General features: G+C 50.0%; 2 protein-coding genes across 2 annotated transcripts; both read left to right on the top strand.

Annotated features, from left to right (window-relative positions):
* The first annotated feature begins 971 nt into the window (after positions 1-971).
* Positions 972-4,460, top strand: LOC128947906 (endonuclease domain-containing 1 protein-like). The gene is made up of 2 exons (XM_054292422.1): positions 972-1,256; positions 3,915-4,460. The coding sequence occupies exons 1-2, from the start codon at positions 972-974 to the stop codon at positions 4,458-4,460; spliced, it is 831 nt and encodes a 276-aa protein (XP_054148397.1).
* A 3,471-nt stretch (positions 4,461-7,931) lies between these two features.
* On the top strand, positions 7,932-12,919 carry LOC128947920 (endonuclease domain-containing 1 protein-like). Its single transcript, XM_054292444.1, has 3 exons — positions 7,932-7,988; positions 10,049-10,370; positions 12,377-12,919. The coding sequence occupies exons 2-3, from the start codon at positions 10,083-10,085 to the stop codon at positions 12,917-12,919; spliced, it is 831 nt and encodes a 276-aa protein (XP_054148419.1). The 5' UTR covers positions 7,932-7,988; positions 10,049-10,082.
* The last annotated feature ends 7,895 nt before the right edge of the window (positions 12,920-20,814 follow it).

Below are 20,814 nucleotides of genomic sequence, written 5' to 3'. Positions count from 1 at the left end.
GGAGCGTTTCAGCAGCGTTCTCATAAAGGAATGACCTTACTGCCTGCTGAAAATCATGTCACCACTGAGAAAGATAGGACAGGTCCAAGAAATTCCTGCAATGGTGCCTTTGCCTGTCCAGGGAAGTCAATCAGCAAAGCTGAAGATGGGCATCAGCAGGAATCCCAAGCAACCAGGGCAAGAGCTGCCCCTCAGGGCTTGCATTGCAGCAGCCACTGTGCTGATAAGATAGAGGTGTTATCCCTCATGCTTGCTGCTGCCATCTGCTTGGCCCCTTCATTTGCTCCCTCCATGTGTCTGCAAGTTCAGAGTCTGGGGTTGGATAACGTGGAAATGCAAGGTGAGCAGCAGGACACGCATGGCCCCATGTCAGCTGAGAGGCAGGAGCCCAGGTGGATGATTTGGGGTTCAGTGTTGGGTCTGACTGGAAGAGCTGAGTGTCTGTGTGAACCTGGATAGGGCCAGAGAGCTGTAGGCAGTGCAGCATTGCTGTTCTTGGCCTGCCCAATGGCCCATGAGATTAAAGCCCAGCCCAGCATGGCAGGGGGCTGAGCAGAGTCCGTGCCCAGCTGCAGGTGTGTGCTGTGGGAAGGTGCTGAGAGCAGGAGGGCGGTGGGCAAAGGTGACCTTGTCCCAGGGCTGTGCCTCAGTTGCAAGATCCCTTTGCTGTGAGAGCTGATTGCAGTCCTGGTGGGTTTGGCTCCTTCCTCCTACAGGCTGAGTGCTCCCACTGCTGCCTCCTCTGGGCATCTAAACCCTGGTTTTGGTTTCAGCCATATTGCCCTCGTGATTTTTCTATATGCAGGAGGACAGAAATTACTCCTTTCCTGGTCTCTCACAATCCCCTGCTCTGCCAGCTCTGTCCCCATTCACTAAAAGGGTCCAGGCCATGACCTGCTCTCTCCAAGCTGAGTGTCCCTCTGCATTTGCCTTCCAGGGGAGCAAGAGCCCTTCACTGAAATCCTGCCACCATGCTGGGGCTGCTGCTGCTGCAGGTGTTGGCCAGCTGCCTCTGGCTGGGACACAGCAATGTGGTGACCCCCTTTGATAGCTGTCCTCAGTTCTTCTATGATGGGATTCCCCCAAATGATGCCCTGAATCCAAATAACTCAGCCTGGATCTGTCAGCGTTTCAACAACTCGTATCACTATGCCACCCTGTACGACAGAGACAAGAGGATTCCAGTGTACTCTGCTTACAAATACCAGCCTGGATCTGGCATTGGACCTGGTTCGTTGTTGTTTGTTGAACCTCAGGTAAGTGTCTCTCTTACAGCAAATCACCCTTCAGCCATTCACAGATGAACTGCAGCATTTAAATTACCACTTCTATTTCCTAACACCCCTCCTACACACATCCAAATGGACACACTGGATGGGAATATCCTTGTTGAACTTCAAACAACTCCAGCACATGGTTCCTCTGATGCACCTGAGACATCAGCAGGAGCATGAGATGAATCACATCCCAAAGGTGCCCAGCTCTCTACCTTCACCTGACAGGAACAGCCAATCACATTACTTGGCATGACATGACAAAGTCAAATGCTTCCCCTCCCTGTGCCCTGCTCTGCTGGCTGACCAAGTGATGGGGAAAAGGCATCCAGGAGAGGCAAAACTTGAGGGACCAACAGTCCTGCTGGGCTCTGATCCCCACTTTGCCCTGAGCTGTTCTGCATCCCTGGCAGAGCTTCTCTGCTCCCAGTGAAGTGTTAAACAGGCTTTGTGATTGGTGTGAGAGAAGTGAGGAGAAACTCAGAAGGGGTGAGATGGCCCAGGGACAAAGCCTCAGGGAAAAAGGCACCGGAGATGAGAGGGTCAGGTTAACTGTGCAGGGATCTCTGGGGTGACATTTCAGGCAGTGCAAAGTGAGGAGCGTCAGTGTTGGTCCAGTCACAAGGGTGTGATCTTCACCTATGGGCAGTGACCCCTGAGCACCTTTGGCTCAGGCTTGGTCCAGAAGGATCCAGCAGACAGACAGAACTCCACAAGCTCTAGAGGAGACAAATGTCCTTCAAGACAAACTTCAGTAAGACAGGCCAGATCGATTAAGGAAAAGAACAACACATTCAGGACCTTTCTATGGGCAGAGTAGTAAGAGAGATTTTGGTGAAAATGTGCAAGATCGTAATGCCCCATTCCAGAGGAAGGCTAAATATGCTTCCCCAATAAATGAACAACAAGGTATTGAAGTTATGAAAAAAAATAACCATTTGCCCTTGTTTCTCACATGAACATAAGGAACTAATTTGGTCCTACACCACAGCAGCCTCCTCGTTAGGGAGGGATAAAATCTTCTGTCTTTTTGTAGAATCACATAATCATAGAGCGGTTTCTGTTGGATAGAACTGATGCCAAATTTTGCCCCAAAAGGCGATAATAAGCTGCCCAGAGACTAGATTTGAGGTCTATAGGCAGGAGGTATTTATTGACAACGCATTGGAGAAATCACCAAGTGGATTTCTAAATTAGGTACAGCAAAAGCAGGTTTTTATACAATTTTGAACAAGAATTACATCATTTATTACATGCATATTCATAGGCAGGTAGGAATATAGGCGGAGTCTTCCGGGAACTCTTGGTCTTCCTTGGTTAAATTTTAAGCTTCTCCTAATTTGGGCATTTTCCTGTCATCCTTGGCATGTTTTTCCATGACTTGGCAGAAATCACTGTTGCACTTGGCTTGATTCTGACGGCTTGGCAGGTCACCTTAACTTTTTGGCTTCTACTTTCACTTCTTCAAATATTCTAATTCCAAAGTTTCTTTTGTGAGTGTATTTTATATTATTTATTAACTTATCTAATCAAAGTTTTCCCAAACAATGTATTTTAGGTTATTTATTAACTTCTGTGTTTCCCTTGATAGAGTGTCTTTTAATTCTTTTATTCCTCAGGTCTTTTAATTCTTTTCTTTCTCAGAAACTACTGTTCATTGTAATGAATGGCTTCAGAACTTTAAATATCATCTCAGTCCACACCCCCAGCATGGGACAGGCCATGTGCCACCAGACCAGCTTGCTCCAAACCCATCACTGGCCTTATGCCCCTAGACCCTGGACATAGGATACCTGAAAAATCTTTGATTTTTCTTAACTTTCTCCAGAGGCATTTTTGGAGTATTTAATTTCCTCAGGACTCTTTTGGGATGACAGGCTCCTCTCAGAGGCTGATCATTTGTAACTACTTTTCAGTGATGCTGCAGAAAATTCTCCCTGGCTCAGATCAGCTCTGGGACACATTCCCAGCACTCCTGTAACAGATTCCATTCACACTGAGGTCTTTTTGCCTACTGAGCAAAACTGTTCATCCTTGAATGAACTGCAGCCCTCCCATGGATAGCTCAGCTCCAGGACTGATTTCCTGACACATCTCCCTGTGTATGGGGTTCCAGGAGGCAACTTCTGGTGTTCCCGGACTGGACTACACCTGTAGCAACCCCACATAACATCACAGAATCACAGAATCACAGAATCACAGAATCACAGAAACACAGAAACACAGTGTGGCGTGAGGGGATCCAGGGAGAGCCCTGGGCAGATTTGGGCTGTGGAGACAGGAGGAAAGGGAAGCAGATTTGGCAGGGGAGGTGAATCACCAAAGTTACCTTTCCATCCTAGGAGTGGAAATGCTCCTTTTCTTGTACATGCATCCATGCTCCCAGCAGAGGCTGCAGGCTGGATCACAAAGGTCACAAATCAAACTGAGAGCAGTCAGATTCTGAGCTGCTTGCTCTTTAAAGCTCTTGTATTCATGCAGAAGGGGCATGTATATGATTTTTCTCAGATTCATACATTTTCATACACTGAAAGGACAAAAAAGGGAATCTTGACCATCAGAGACTTCTGCTCCAGGGTAATCTCCTTAATTATATGCATCCTCAGTACTGACACCTTTTTCTCTTCTTACCCTCTCAAGCTTATCAACCCAGCTTATTCCAAGGACATGGCTACCGAGAAGTACATCGATAAAACTTACCATATCACTCTACAGCAAATTGGCCAGAATCAGGCTATCACCCAAGACTACCAAAACCTCCAGGGTTTGGACCGTGGTCAATTATGCCCGTTTGACCACCAAAGTGGAGACAACAGCAAGATGGCTACCTTCACCCTCACCAACATAGTGCCCCAGAACAGCATACTCCTCGAGGGTGCCTGGAAAGAATATGAGTACAAAACGATGGGTCAGAATACCCAGGGCTGTAAAACCACCTACGTGATCACGGGTGCTGTGCCTGGGATCACCTACATCTCCAATAACAGGGTTAATTTACCCAGCCACATCTGGTCAGCTGCCTGCTGCTTGGGGGATGAAGAGCCCACGAAGGCTTGGGGGGCCATTGCAGAGAATTACATGAATGAGGTGACGGTCTACAGCCTGAGGCAGCTGGAGGAGAAGTTGTCCAAGCTCTACTCAGGGAAAACAGTTACTCTGTTTGATGATGCCTGTCCCCGAGAATAAGCCTCACAGCCTCATTGGAAAAGGGTCGATGGCTTTTCCCACATGTCACAGAGTCACAGAATCACAGAATAGGTTGAATTTGATGGGAATTTAAGCCCTAAAAATTGTCTCACTCTCACCTGCCTGCCATGGGCAGGGACACCTTCCACTACACCAGCTTGTTCCAAGCCCTCCCCAGCCTGGCCTTGAACCATTCCAGACATGGGGCAGTCAAAACAGCTCTGGGTAACTTTTACTCGTACCACAGCCTGCTCACTGTAATTTACTGCTTTATAATATCCCATCTAACCCTGACCTCCATCAGTGTGAAACCATTCCCTCCTGTCCTCTCACTCCATACCCTTGTCCAAAGACCCTCTCCAGCCCTCTTGGAGACCCTTGAGGCACTGCACTCTCAGCAGTCTCCTCCAGGCTGAACATCCCCAGCTCTCTCACCCTCTCTCCAGAGCTGACACACCCCAGCCCTTGCAGCACCTTCATGGCCTGCACTGGACTCCACTCCAACAGCTTTGCATCCTTCTTGTGCTGTGGGCACACAGCTGGAGGCAGCACTGCAGGTGGGGTCTGAGCAGAGCAGAGTAGAGGGGGACCAATGTCCTGGTCAGAGTCTGTGCTGCTTCCTTCTCTGCTGTGTTTCCAGCTCTGTCCCTCAGGGCACCTCCTGCTCTGCTCAAAGGCACAAAGATGTGGGCAGAGCCTCCAGCTGCTTTGCTTTGCTGCCCATGTCAGGAGAGAGCTCTGAGGAACGAGTCCTCTCTTCCTCAGCTGTCCCCAAGAGTGTGCAGCTGACTTGTCCCTCCCCTCCTTAGCCAGGCGGTGGCACCAGGGCGCCTCAGGGTGTCCAGAGATTCTGTCTGGAGATCTCCATGTCTGGAGATCCCCAAAGCCCAACAATACATGATTGTGGGCATCCTGCTCTAGCTGATTGTGCTGCAGCCTGGAGTGTGGACTAGAAGATGCTGAGAAGTCCCTCCAAAACACAACAATTCAGTGATTCTGTGATCCTGGCACATGCTTTTGTTGGCTTGCTTTTGTAAGTGCACCTTGGGAGCAGCAGTTGTTGTATCAGACAGGCAGGCTTTGGCATCAGATCCATAGAGAGCGTGGAGCAGCCAAAGCTGAATTCCTGTGCTGCACTCCTTGGACACCTTCATGCTCTGCTCTGCTTCTGAAACTTTTCTGCAGATTGATGGGAAACTGATTGGGGGAAATGTATTCAATGCTTGTCAAAGATCCATGTGTGCCCCATCATGGAGTTTGCAAGAGCTTGCAATAAAAGGGATTTGCTGCAGTGCTGGATTGCAGGGTCATGTCTTGTATAAACCACAATTTGTTTCTCACTGACATTTCTACACCCACCAGTAAAGTCACAATGCCAAGAGCATCCTTGCAGGACATTGGGTGTACAAATGCAATCAGAGGATGCCACAACACCCACACAAGTGTCAGCATCAGACACCAGGTATTCTCCTGTGAATGGCATGAACCAAGTGTGCCAGGGTGCCAACAGCTCTTACAAGATACCTCCACTGAACCAGGAACAAGACTCCCAACTTTGATGTCCCAAACTTTGAACGATCCTTTGCAGGTTGGGGCCTTGCATCAAAGAGTTCAATGGGTTCTTTGAGTTCAGGACTCTGGGGCAGTATCCCACTTTTCCCCTGGGAGGGGTTTTACACTTGCTCAGGCAGCACTGTGGAGTTGGGAGACACTTTGGGGATCTTTGGTCATTTATGGCTCCTTCTAATGATGTGACCACTGCTGGCCCTGCATTCTTCTGTCAGTTGGGCCTCATCAGAAAGGAGGAATTTGCCCCACCTCCACCAGATCTGCTTCTTCTTGGCCTTCTCCCTCATGCTGGCTAAACCCCACTTTGTTTAAGACATCAGTCCCAGGTTAACAGAGACACAAGAAACCAAAGGACTCAACCAGCATGGTTAAATAAACTTTGGTCTAACACACTTCGAGATATTTCTGGTTGTAAGAAAGAACTCGTCATTCTGCTATTCCTGGACTTTTGGAAACAGAAGACAATTTGTCCAATTTAGTTTGAGTGAATGAATGGTCATGGAATGACAGAATGTTTTGACTTGGAAAGGACCTTAATGACCAGCCTACATCCATGCCCTCCCATAGGCAGGGACACCTTCCAGTATCTCAGGTTCCTCCAAGCCTGGTTCAACCTGGCCATGTGGGCAACCTGTGCTGGGGCCTCACCACCCCACAGTAATAAATATCTTCCAAATATCTTTTCTAAACCCACATTCCTTCCATTTCAAGCTCTTTCAGCTTGTCCCAATGCTGTGGTTTAGCCCCAGCCAGCAGCCATGTTCCACAAAACCCCTCCCTCCCTGACCACCAGGATCAGGGAGAGAACCGGAAGGGGAAAAGCTGGAAAACTCCTGGGTGGAGATAGAGACAGTTTAACAGGGAAAGCAAAGGCTGAGTACACAAGCAAAGCACATCAAGGAATTCCTTCACCATTTCCCACAGATAGAAAGGTGTTCAGCCATCTCCAGGAGAGCAGGGCTCCATCCCACCTCATGCTTACCTCAGAAGACAAAACCCATCATTTCAAATGCCCCCCTCCTTCCTCCTCCTTCCCCTCACTTTATACCCTCAGCATGATGCCTCATGGTCTGGAATATCCTCTGGTCAGTTGGGCTCACCTGTCCTGGCTGTGTCTCCTCCCAACCTCCCAGGTACCCCCAGCCTCCTTACCAGCCTGGCAGTACAGAAAGCACAAAAGGCCTTGGCCTGTGAAAGCTCTGCCCAGAAATACCAGAAACATCTCTGTGTTATCAACTCTGTGTTCAGCAGAAATCCAAACACAGCCCCACACCTGCCACTGTCAAGAAAACTAACTCTGAACCCAGCACACCTGTCAGCCCCATGCCCTTGTGCAGAGTCTGTCTCCAGCTCTCCTGTAGACTCCTCAAGTACTGGCAGGTGCTCCAAGGTATCCCCAGAGCCTTCTGCTTCCCAGGCTGCTGGGATGGAGCTCTCACACAGCCATGGCCACCAGGCAAGAGAATATTTGCAGCCAGGCCATGGCAATGATGTTCAGGGAGGCTGCAGAAGGACAGACTGTGAATATCTGAGTGTATCAGAGTCAGGCCAGTCCATCCAGTGTCAGCAGAGCTGTTCTGTTGGGAGCAGAAACACGTGTAGGTGCTGGAGCAGCAGCCGCTGCAGCTGGTGGGATTGATGAAAGGATCAAGGCTGTTACCAGACCCTGTTAGCTGATCCTGATATACCATGCTGCACGTCAGCAAATTTGAGAGAAATTCTCGGGAACTACAACAAACAACAGTCAGCACATTTCAGGGTGGGTGTGCACATACCCCATGAATAAAAATAGAAAACTACTCTATTCTGTAGAATTCCTTGTTTATAACAAGGTGGAAGTTATGACTGCTGGTCATATTTATATATAGCAGGTGCACTCCTGAGGATTCAAACACTCCTTTCTCGTGGGAGAAGACAGAAGGAACAGTTCAGCTGCCTGTTCTGAGACTCTGCACCAAGGTAAGCTCTTTCTCCCTCCACACCATTGATTCCAATATTCTAAGTCTTTCCTGACTTTCTGAAATAAATATATATTACATATGGACAAAGCCTAGGCTGGAGCTGCTGAGCTCCAAGGAGCAATCAGAGCTTATGAATGCATTGAATTTTGCAGCATTTTGGTATTTTCTGTCAGTCAGGAGTGTATGGAGGGAGGGAATGATTTGGGAAAGAAACTCAAGCCAGCTCACCTGAAAATTAACATTAAAGTGTTGAATGAGAAGGAAGGGGGAGATTATTGAGTACTAAATCTTCACCTAGGAACTTCCAGAAAACCTCTGGACAAACAGAGGTGTGGTCTGAATACCTGTGAAAATTTATTCTAAAGGCTTCTTGGGAAATTCTAACAACGGCCTCTTCCTGGAGGGCATATAAGCCCAGAGAGTGTGAGACTGCAGCAGAGGCATTTGAGACTCCTCTGCCACATTGGGGCTGTGAGCAGAATCCTGTGCTGCTCCTTCTCACGGTAGGCTGGTTCCTATATATTTATTAAGTTAGGTATCAAATTAGTTACATAAATTCTAATTTAATTGAGTGGGTGATGCAGAAGGACTTTTCAGAAGACCCTTCTCTGCTTGATTTGGGGCGGCTTTGGGCATGCTCTGCAAAGTACTGTAAAAATGCCAACCTGTAGTTGCAGTTCTCAGTTTGCAGCTCATTGGTCACCACATTGATGATCCAGGGCTGGAAAAGAGGAAAAGGACCAGATATCTTGGGTCAGAGCAGGGCTGTGTGCAGCTCAGCATCCTGAATCCAGTGGAAAGGGAGAGATGAGAGGCAGGGAGAAGAAGACGACAAGGGCAAATGTGCAAGGTGACTTGTCAAGCCTTCAGCAGTGCTGAGCTCAGCCCCTGGCCAGCCCAAGGTGGGCTTTGTGCTTTAGAGGCTGTGGCAGCTTTGTGTGCCAGGAACCCTTTGAACTGCCTGTCCCAGCTGCCTTATCCCAAATGCTGATGATATTAAATCTGTCCAATGAGGGTCTGGCAATGCAAATGGAAGCATCCCTGCTCTCCCAAACCTGTGCTGTCTCTGAAGGAAGACAAAGCTCCTCGTGTGGTTGCCATCAACCCAGGGAGCTTTTCAGCAGTTTTCTCTTAAAGGAATGACCTTAATGACTGCTGAAAATCTCATCAGCACTGAGAAAGACAAAACAGGACAGGTGGCTGTCCAAGAAATTCCTGCAGTGGTGCCTTTGACTGTCCAGGGAAATCAATCAGCAAAGCTGAAGATGGGCATCAGCAGGAATCCCAAGCAACCAGGGCAAGAGCTGTCCCTCAGGGCTTGCCTTGCAGCAGCCATTGTGCTGATAAGATAGAGGTGTTATCCCTCATGCTTGCTGCTGCCATCTGCTTGGCCCCTTCATTTGCTCCCTCCATGTGTCTGCAAGTTCAGAGTCTGGGGTTGGATAACGTGGAAATGCAAGGTGAGCAGCAGGACATGCATGGCCCCATGTCAGCTGAGAGGCAGGAGCCCAGGTGGATGATTTGGGGTTCAGTGTTGGGTCTGACTGGAAGAGCTGAGTGTCTGTGTGAACCTGGATGGGGCCAGAGAGCTGTAGGCAGTGCAGCATTGCTGTTCTTTGCCTGCCCAATGGCCCATGAGATTAAAGCCCAGCCCAGCATGGCAGGGGGCTGAGCAGAGTCCGTGCCCAGCTGCAGGTGTGTGCTGTGGGAAGGAGCTGAGAGCAGGAGGGAGGTGGGCAAAGGTGACCTTGTCCCAGGGCTGTGCCTCAGTTGCAAGATCCCTTTGCTGTGAGAGCTGATTGCAGTCCTGGTGGGTTTGGCTCCTTCCTCCTACAGGCTGAGTGCTCCCACTGCTGCCTCTTCTGGGCAGCTAAACCCTGTTTTTGGTTTCACCCTTATTGCCCTTGTGATTTTTTCATATCCAGGATGACAAAAAATGACTCCTTTCCTGGTCTCTCACAATTCCCTGCTCTGCCAGCTCTGTCCCTCTGCACAAAAAGGCTCCAGGCCGTGACCTGCTCTCTCCAAGCTGAGTGTCCCTCTGCATTTGCCTTCCAGGGGAGCAAGAGCCCTTCACTGAAATCCTGCCACCATGCTGGGGCTGCTGCTGCTGCTGCAGGTGTTGGACAGCTGCCTCTGGCTGGGACACAGCGAGGTGGTGAACTCCTTTGATAACTGTCCTCAGTTTTTCTATGATGGGATTCCCCCAGATGGTGCCCTGAATCCAACGAACCCAGCCCGGATCTGTCAGCGCTTCAGGAACTCGTATCACTATGCCACCCTGTACGACAGAGACAGGAGAATTCCAGTGTACTCTGCTTACAAATACCAGCCTGTAGAAGAGAAGAGACCTCGAGGATGGTGGTTTCTTGAGCCTCAGGTGAGTGTCTCTCATACAGCACATCACATGACCCTCCGGCCATTCAGAGTTGAGCTGCAGCGTTTAAATTACCACTTCTATTTCCTAACACCCCAATACACACACGCAAATGGACACACAGATGGGAATGTCCTCATTGAACATCAAACACCTGCACCACATGGTTCCTCTGATGCATCTGAGACATCAGCAGGAGCATGAGATGAATCACATCCCAAAGGTGCCCAGCTCTCTGCCTTCACCTGACAGGAACAGCAAATCACATTACTTGGCATGACATGACAAAGTCAAATGCTTCCCCTCCCTGTGCCCTGCTCTGCTGGCTGACCAAGTGATGGGGAAAAGGCATCCAGGAGAGGCTAAACTTGAGGGACCAACAGTCCTGCTGGGCTCTGATCCCCACTTTGCCCTGAGCTGTTCTGCATCCCTAGCAGAGCTTCTCTGCTCCCAGTGAAGAGTCAAACAGGCTTTGATTGGTGTTAGGGAAGTGAAGAGAAACACAGAATGGGATAAGATTGTCCAGGGACAAATCCTTGAGGGAAAAGGCACCGGAGATGAGAGGGTCAGGTTAACTGTGCAGGGATACCTGGACAGTTTCATGCAGTGCAAAGTGAGGAGCGTCAGTGTTGGTCCAGTCACAAGGGTGTGATCTTCACCCATGGGCAGTGACCCCTGAGCACCTTTGGCTCAGGCTTGGTCCAGAAGGATTCAGCAGACAGACAGAACTCCACAAGCTCTAGAGGCCTCAGATAAACTTCAGCAGAACAGGCCAGGCCAATTGCAGAAGAGAAAAAGAAGCAATTCCTGTCACTGGTAAGGACAGAGCAGCAGGACAGCATTTGGGGGAAGGTGAGCCAGAGAAGGAAGCCACAGGCCCTACTCCAAAGGAAGGCTAAATATGTTTCTCTAAAGGTGAACCAAATGATGTTAAAGTTATGAAAAAAAATCATCTTTTCATATTATGCATAGGAACTCAAGCACCTAATCTGGTTTTGCACCACTGCAGCCTCCACATTCTCTCTTTCTGGTAAATCATAGAATGGTTTATGTTGAAAAAACCTTAAAGACCATCTCAGTCCAATTGCCTTGCATGGACCAGGCCACTTGCCATTACATCAGAATGCTTCAATGCCTATCTAACCTGGCATTTTCCTCCTAGACCTTGGACCCTGGCCTTCCCAAAAACCTTTGATTTTGTTGATTTTCTCCTGAGTCCTTTTTGGAGTATTTAGGTCTCTTTAAAAAAAAGCATACTTTTGGGATGACAGGCTCCTCTCAGAGGCCGATCATTTGTAACTTTGCAGTGATGCTGCAGAAAATTCTCCCTGGCCCAGATCAGCTCATGGACACATTCCCAGCACTGCTGTAACAGATTCCATTCACTTTGGGATCTTTTTGCTTATGGAGCAAAACTGTTCATCCTCAAATGAACTGCAGCCCTCTCAGGGAAACCTCAGCTCCAGGACTGATTTTCCTGACACATCTTCCTGTGTATGGGGTTACAGGAGGCAACCTCTGGTGTTCCAGGACTGGGGTACACTTGTAGAAACAACATATAAAATCACAGAACCATAGAATCACAGAATGACAGTGTGGTGTGAGGGGATCCAGGGAGAGCCCTGGGCAGATTTGGGCTGTGGAGACAGGAGGAAAGGGAAGCAGATTTGGCAGGGGAGATGAAGTCCCACAAAAATCACCTTTCAATCCTAGGAGTGGGAAATGCTCCTTGTCTCATGCAAGTATCCATGCTCCCAGCACAGGCTGCAGGCTGGATCACAAAGGTCACAAATCAAACTGAGAGCACTCAGATTCTGAGCTGCTTGCCCTTTTAAGCTTTTGTGTTCATGTGGGTTGGTCATGTCTATGATTTCTCTCAGATTCATTCATTTTCATACACTGAGATGACAAAAAATGGGATCTTGACCATGTGAGACTTCTGCTCCAGGGAAATCTTCTCCATTACTCCCATTCCCAATTCTAACATCTCTTTCTTTTTCCCTGTACAGCTCATAGATAATTGCAATCTTAAAGAGATGAAAAAAGAGTCAGACATCAAGAAAGAATGCAAAATCTCCCAAGAAGTTATCAAAAGGAGCCAGGCTGTAGATGATGACTACAAAGGGCTGAAGGATTTGGACCGTGGCCATTTGAGCCCCAGTGGCCATATGGATAAGGATGTGAGTAAAATGGCTACCTTCACCCTTACCAACATAGTGCCCCAGGACAGCACTCTCAACAACGGACAGTGGAGGGTCTATGAGGATAAAACAATGAAGAAAAACACCAAGGACTGTAAAACCACCTACGTGATCACGGGTGCTGTGCGTGGGAACACCTACATATCCCATGAGAGGGTGAACAGACCCAGCCACATTTGGTCAGCTGCCTGCTGTATGTTGGACAAAAAGCCCCCAAAGGCTTGGGGGGCCATTGCTGAGAATGACAAGAACCAGGTGGAGGAGCTCAGCCTGGGAGAGCTGGAGGACAGGTTGACTGAGCTCTATGGTGGAAGGGTTACTCTGTTCAACAATGCCTGTCCCCGAGAATAAGCCTCACAGCCTCATTAGAATAGCCTCGGTGGCTTTTCACACACATCATAGAATCACAGAATCACAGAGTAGGTTGATTTTGATGGGACCTGAAAGCCTTAAAGATCATCTCATTCTAACCTGCCTTCCATGGGCAGGGACACCTTCCACTACACCAGCTTGTCCCAAGCCCTCCCCAGCCTGGCCTTGAACCCTTCCAGACATGGGGCAGTCAAAACAGCTCTGGGTAACTTTTACTCGTACCACAGCCTGCTCACTGTAATTTACTGCTTTATAATATCCCATCTAACCCTGCCCTCCATCAGTGTGAAACCATTCCCTCCTGTCCTCTTACTCCATACCCTTGTCCAAAGACCCTCTCCAGCCCTCTTGGAGATCCCTGAGGTACCGGACCCTCAGCAGTCTCCTCCAGGCTGAACATCCCCAGCTCTCTCACCCTCTCCGCAGAGCAGACACACCCCAGCCCTTGGAGCACCTTCATGGCCTGCACTGGACTCCACTCCAACAGCTTTCCATCCTTCTTGTGCTGTGGGCCCACAGCTGGAGGCAGCACTGCAGGTGGGGTCTGAGCAGAGCAGAGCAGAGGGGGACAAATGTCCTGGTCAGAGTCTGTGCTGCTTCCTTCTCTGCTGTGTTTCCAGCTCTGTCCCTCAGGGCACCTCCTGCTCTGCTCAAAGGCACAAAGATGTGGGCAGAGCCTCCAGCTGCTTTGCTTTGCTGCCCGTGTCAGGAGAGAGCTCTGAGGAACGAGTCCTCTCCTCCTCAGCTGTCCCCAAGAATGTGCAGCTGACTTGTCCCTCCCCTCCTTAGCCAGGCTGTGGCACCAGGGCGCCTCAGGGTGTCCAGAGATCCTGTCTGGAGATCTCCATGTCTGGAGATACACAAAGCCCAACAATACATGATTCTGGACAACCTGCTCTAGCTGATCCTGCTGCAGCCTGGAGTGTGGACTAGAAGATCCTGAGAAGTCCCTCCAAAACACAACAATTCAGTGATTCTGTCATCCTGGCACATGCTTTTGTTTGGTGGCTTTTGAAAGTGCACCTTGAGAGCAGCAGCTTTTGTATCAAACAGGCAGGCTTTGGCATCAGATCCATAGAGAGCCTGGAGCAGCCAAAGCTGAATTCCTGTGCTGCACTCCTTGGACACCTTCATGCTCTCTTCTGCTTCTGAAGCTTTTCTGCAGATTGATGGGAAACTGACTTGGGGAAATGTATTCAATGCTTGTCAAAGATCCATGTGTGCCCCATCATGGAGTTTGCAAGAGCTTACAATAAAAGGGATTTGCTGCAGTGCCGGATTGCAGGGTCATGTCTTCTGTAAACCATAATTTGTTTCTCTCTGATACTTATACATCCACCAGTAAAGTCACATTTCCCAGAGCATCCTTGCAGGACATTGGGTGTGAAATGCAATCAGGGGATGCCACAACACCTAAACAAGTGTCAGCATCAGACACCAGTTATTCTCCTGTGAGTGGCATGAACGAAGTGGGCCAGGGTGCCAACAGCTCATGCAAGCTGTGTCACTTTCAGAGGTGCCAGCTTGGCACTGGACATCTCAGCTCAGGAGCTGTTGTTCATTGTCTTGCTGGGTCTCACTGCTCAGCCAGGACCAACCTGTTTGGGGGCTGCACTAAAACACAGGTTCTGGTGGAGGTGCAGAGTGAGGCAGCCCCATGCAGGTGTCTCCAGGTGTGCTGGTGTCCCAGCTGTGACCACAGCCAGCAGAGCTGCAGGCCTGCCTCAGCTGCATAAAGAGCTGCACCCTGGGCCCCTGCAGCTGCCCTGAGCTTTGGAGAGCCCCACTGGGGCTGGCTGATGTGCTGCAGCATCCTGGGCAGCAGGCACCCCCAGCTGGGCCAGCAGCCAGAGGCCAGGCCCATTCCCCAGGGGCAGCTCTGGGGGCTCTGCACACCTGAGCACAGGCACCAGGTGCCAGGGCAGACACGGGGCACGGCCTGGCAGCACCATGCAGTTCTGCTCCTCTTGCCTCCAGCTGCCATGGCCACAGCAGCAAGAGCCCTGCCTTCTGCCAGCGGGGCTGCACACACCCCTGGGACAAGATGTTGCTTTTAGGAGAGCAAAGTGAGCACATCACTCTCACTGCCTTTGCTGGACAGCTCCTGCCCTCCCAGGTCCTCTGCCTGCATGGATTTTTTCTGCTGGGATCAAATGCTGACACAGCCCCTGCTGGGAAGAAAGCATCAGAGTGACTTCAGGCTGAGGCCCCTCTGCAGACACCTCTGCAGTACCTCAGGCTGAGGCTCCCTCTGACTTGCTCACCCACCTCTGCACACTGGCTGGGGATTGGGACCACACTCATCCTCACCATTCCTCGTGCCATGTCTCACTGCCCCCACCTTCCAGGCTCTGGAGCCACTGGCTGCTTGACCAACTGTCGTGGTTTGACGCTGGCAAAACACCAGGCACCCACAAAAGCTGCTCACTCAGCCTCCCCTGTTACTGCCACAAAGAGGAGAGGAAAAAAAAAATAAAAAAAGATATATGAGTTGAGATAAGGACTCAGAGTAAAACTCTCAAGGGCAAAACTTGTTCAACTTAGAGATAGAAAATGAGTTTATCACAAACACAATCAGAGGAAGATAATGAGAAGTAAAATAGCCCTTTAAAAACACCTTTTCTTTCCTCAACACTTCCCTCCTTCCCACCAACAGCACAGGCAGACAGAGTGAGCGGGGCTTGGTCAGTTCATCACCCAAGGTTCTCTTCCAATGCTCAGGGAGAGGAGTCCCTCCCCTTCTGCACCGTGGGGTCCCTCCCATGGGAGACAGTTCTCCTTGAACTTCTCCAGTGGGGCTCCACTCTCACTAGCAGCAGTCCAACCAAAACTGCTGCAACAGGAGGCCCTCCCACAGGCACACAGTCCTCCCCAAACTGCCCTGGCCTGGTCATCCTTCCATTGGGTGAAGTCCTCCCAGGACAGGCTGCTCCAGCAGGGGAGCAGGGGACCCGTCTCTTCACCAGGTCTCCCAGTGGTCCCCAACATCCACCCACTCCAATGTGGGCAGCTCTGAAATGGGCTGTGGGTGGATCTCTGCATCCCCTATGGATCCCCATGGGCCGTGGGTGGATCTCTGCATTCCCCATGGATCCCCATGGGCTGTGGGTGGATCTCTGCATTCCCCATGGATCCCCACGGGCTGTGGGTGGAACTCTGCATTCCCCATTAATCCCCAGGGCATGCAGGGGAACTGCTGCTTCACCACCGTCACACCATGGCCTACAGAGGAATCTCTGCTCTGGTGCCCGGAGCATCACCTCTCCCTCCTTCTCCACTGACCTTGGTGTCTCCATGTTGTTTCCCTCACATGTTCTCAACGCCTCCTAGTCTAAGGCTGCAATTCAAACTGCACACGCCACTTTGCTTTCATTTTCCACTTAAATATGTTATTGCAGAGGTTTTTACAACATCTCTAACTGTCCCAGCTGTGGGCACCAGCATGTCCATCTTCAGGGCCATCAGGGACTGGATCTGCCAGACAAGGTGAAAGCTTCTAGCAGCTTCTCACAGAAGCCACCTCTGTGGCCCTTCTGCTACGAAAATCCAGCCTGTGCAAAACCAACACACCAAGCCCATCAGTTCAAATCAGTGCTGGGTCACTGGGGAGGTGCCAGATGCCTGGAGATTGGCCATTGTGACACCCATCCACAAGAAGGGCTGGGAGGAGAATCTGGGGAACTAGAGGTGTGTCCACCTGACCTTGCATCCCAGAAGGGTTTTGGAGCAGATTGTCCTGAGTGATGACAGAGTGCATCCAGGAGAACCAAGGCATCAGTCCCATCCACCAGGGCTTTAGGAAAGGCAGGTCCTGCCTAGGGAACTGGATTTCCTTTGATGACCAGATGACCGGCCCAGCGGATAATGGGGGATGGCTGTGGAAGTGTCTACCTGGACTTCACCAAAGCCTCTGGCACAGTCTGCCACAGCATTCTCCTGGAAAAGCTGTCAGCCCAGGCCTTGGAGAGGTGCTCTCCTGGCTGCCTCAGGAGCTGCCTGCATGTCCAGGCCCAGAGAGCCTTGGTGAGCAGTGCCACATGCAGCTGGCATCCGGCCACAAGCGCTGTCCCCAGGGACCAGGGTGGGGCCCGGTCCCATTGAAGATCTTTCCTGATGATCTGGATGAGAGGATGCAGGGAACACTCAGCAAGATCACAGATGGTGCCAAGTTTGGAGGGAGACTCAGCTGCTGGAGGGCAGGAAGGCTCTGCAGAGGGATCTGGACAGGCTGGATCCACGGGCCGAGGCCACCTCTGCAGGCCGTGCAGAGCAAGGCCATGGAGCTGCTGAAGGCCCTGCAGGGAAAGGCCTGAGAGGAGCAGCTGAGGCAGCTGGGGTTCTTTAGCCCAGACATGGGGGCTCTGAGAGATCATTTCTCTCTCCAGCTCCCTGAAAAGGGGCTGTAGCCAGCTGGGCATCAGCATCTTCTGCTGGACTACCAGTGAGACGATGAGAGGGCAAGGCCTCGACCTGCACCAGAGGAGATTCTGGTGGCACATCAGGAGGAATTTCTTCACATAAAGAGTGATTCAACATTGGAATGGACTGTCTGAAGATGTGGTGAAATCCCAGTTCCTGGAGCCTGGATGTGGCAATCAGTGCCATGGTCCACTTGAGTAGGTGGTCCAAAGTTGGACTCCACGATGCCAGAGGCCTTTTCCAACAGAAATAATTCTGTGCTTCTGCTAGGAAGCCAGCTTGGAGCTGAGCACAGGGCTGCCCCAGCTCCACAAGCATGCTGCCAGGCACCTTTCAGCTGGCATTGCCTCTGCTTTCTGCTGAGCCTGCTGTGAATGGGCAATAGGGATGGAGCCCTTTGCTGAGCCCAGAGCTGCTCCATGCCCACGGTGGGGTGGGAAGCACCTGAGTTCCCTGGGAAGGTGCAGCTGCACTGCCATGGCAGGGTAATTTTGCAGTTTGCTCTGTGTCTGCCTGACAGAAGTGAAGGGGGAGAAGAACATCCTATTGATGATCATAGGTCTCGGATTTATTGATCTGGCTTACATACTTTTATAGTAGTGTTAATTAAGCTGATACATATTGCAAAAGCCGAGCTCATAATTGGTTACAGATTACTTGCCAACCCCTCCTTTGTTGCTAATACCTGTGGTTTTCTTGTTGAGGCTAATACTTGTTTTTCATCCTGCTGTTGACTACATTCAAGGACTCCATGTTTTTCGCCGTGTTTTTCTCATTTTTTGCTCAAGGATGCAGTGTTATTGTTTTACTCGTGAGGAAAAAGGCTGAGAACTTACTGCTTACAGCTCCTTTTTACTTCTTAACCAGCTGTATATAATCATGGCCCTTTTCCTGAAGCCAGGTCTGCACAAACCTCTCCAATATATGTCCATCTTTGGGGAGAGCTCTGGGCTCCAGTGTGTCACAGGGATTTTTGTCACTCAGGAAAAATTATTTTGCTGGGAATTCTGAGGAGACATTGTGACCCTAGGCCACTTCATTGCAAAGTGTTGGATCAGGCAGCTGGCTTAGATCTTCTCCATTAACACCAATGGTTCACAATCTGTCAACTGAGCATGTTGCCATGTGCTGTCCCAAAAGAGAAGGAAACACGACAATCAAGACAGTGGCATATTCTGACCTCTGCTTGAGAGAGCAGCTAAGCAAAGATCCTTTGGTCCATGGGGGAAAAAAACTTCCCTGTTTGGCAACTTTTATGAGGTTATATTGTAAAATTGCAACTCCTATTTCTGCGGAACAGCTTATCTGTTGTATATCCGGGGGGGTTTCTATTACACTCCCGGCAAAGAGGTTCTCACTTCCTGTACCTGGGCAAAATGTCCCTTGCTGATGTGCAACAGCACTTTGGCACAGGAATATCAGCCAAGAACCCCTGGGGGTCAGGTCAGGAGGTGTTCAGGAATGCTGCTGCCCACGTGCTGTGCCCCACACGTGAAGATGCTACAGAGAACATTGTGGACAACCTGCTCTAGCTGATCGTGCTGCAGCCTGGAGTCTGGACTAGAAGATGCTGAGAAGTCCCTCCAAAACACAACAATTCCGTGATTTTGTGATCCTGGCACATGCTTTTGTTTGGTGGCTTTTGAAAGTGCACCTTGAGAGCAGCAGCTGTTGTATCAGACAGGCAGGCTTTGGCATCAGATCCATAAAGAGCGTGGAGCAGCCAAAGCTGAATTCCTGTGTTGCACTCCTTGGACACCTTCACCACACTCTGCTCTGCTTCTGAAGCTTTTCTGCAGATTGATGGGAAACTGATTTGGGGAAATGTATTCAATGCTTGTCAAAGATCAATGTGTGCCCCATCATGGAGTTTGCAAGAGCTTACAATAAAAGGGATTTGCTGCAGTGCTGGATTGCAGGGTCACATCTGGTATAAACCACAATTTGCTTCCCACTGAAATTTCTACACCCACCAGTAAAGTCAGAGTGTCCAGGGCATCCTTGCAGGACATTGGGTATGCAAATGCAATCAGAGGATGCCACAACACCCACACAAGTGTCAGCATCAGACACCAGTCATTCTCTTGTAAATGGGCATGAACAAAGTGTGCCAGGTGCCAACATCTCTTATAAGATACCTCCATTGATCCTAGAACAAGACTACCAATTTTGATGTCCCAGACTTTGATGATCCTTTGTAGGTGGGGGCCCTGCATCAAAGAATTCAATGGGTTCTTTGATTTCAGGACTGTGGGTCAGTGCCCCACTTTTCCCCTGGGAGGGGTTTTACACTTGCTCAGGCAGCACTGTGGAGTTCGGGGGCACCTTGGTGTTCTTTGGTGGTTTATGGCCCCTTCTAATGATGCGACCACTGCTGCTCCTGCTTTGTTCTGTCAGTTGGGCCTCATCAGAAAGGAGGAATTTACCCCACCTCCACCAGATCTGCCTTTTCATGGCCTTCTCCCTCATGCTGGCTAAACCCCACTTGGTTTAAGACATCAGTCCCAGGTTAACAGAGACAAAAGAAACCACAGGACTCAACCAGCATGCTTAATAAACTTTGGTCTAACACACTTCTGGATATTTCTGGTTGTAAGAAAATACTCGTCATTCTGTTATTCCTGGACTTTTGGAAACAGAAGAAAATTTGTCCAATTTAGTTTGAGTGAATGAATGGTCATTGAATGACAGAATGTTTTGTGTTGGAAAGGAACTTAATGACCAGCCTACTTCCATGCCCTCCCATAGGCAGGGACACCTTCCAGTATCTCAGGTTCCTCCAAGCCACAGCCAGCCTGGCCATGGACACTTGCAGGCCTGGGGCAGTCTCAGTTTCTGTGGGCAACCTGTGCTGGGGCTTCACCACTACACAGTCAGAAATATCTTCTTAATATCCTTTCTAAACCCACACTCCTTCCATTTCAAGCCCTTTCAGCTTGTCCCAATGCTGTGGTTTAACACCAGCCAGCAGCCATGTTCCACAAAACCCCTCCCTCCCTGACCGCAATGATCAGGAAGAGAACTGGAAAGGGGAAAAGGTGGAAAACTCCTGGGTGGAGACAGAGACAGTTTAACAGGGAAATCAAAGGCTGTGCACACAAGCAAGGCACATCAAGGAATTCCTTCACCATTTTCCATGGATAGAAAGGTGTTCAGCCATCTCCAGGAGAGCAGGGCCCCATCCCACCTAACAGCTACCTGGGAAGCTACAAAACCAAGCTACAAAATTCATCATTCCAAATGCCCTTTCCTTCCACCTCCTTCCCCTCACTTTATACCCTCAGCATGATGCCACATGCTCTGGAATATCCTCTGGTCAGTTGGGCTCACCTGTCCTGGTTGTGTCTCCTCCCAACTCCCAGATACCCCCAGCCTCCTTGCCAGCCTGGCAGTACAGAAAGCACAAAAGGCCTTGGCCTGTGAGAGCTCTGCCCAGAAATACCAGAAACATCTCT

Source organism: Melozone crissalis, unplaced genomic scaffold (assembly GCF_028551555.1).
Source record: "Melozone crissalis strain CALT ecotype California unplaced genomic scaffold, PUWL_Pcris_2 ptg000110l_1, whole genome shotgun sequence".
Classification (NCBI taxonomy): Eukaryota; Metazoa; Chordata; class Aves; order Passeriformes; family Passerellidae; genus Melozone; species Melozone crissalis.
This window is presented reverse-complemented; position numbering and strand designations above follow the sequence as displayed.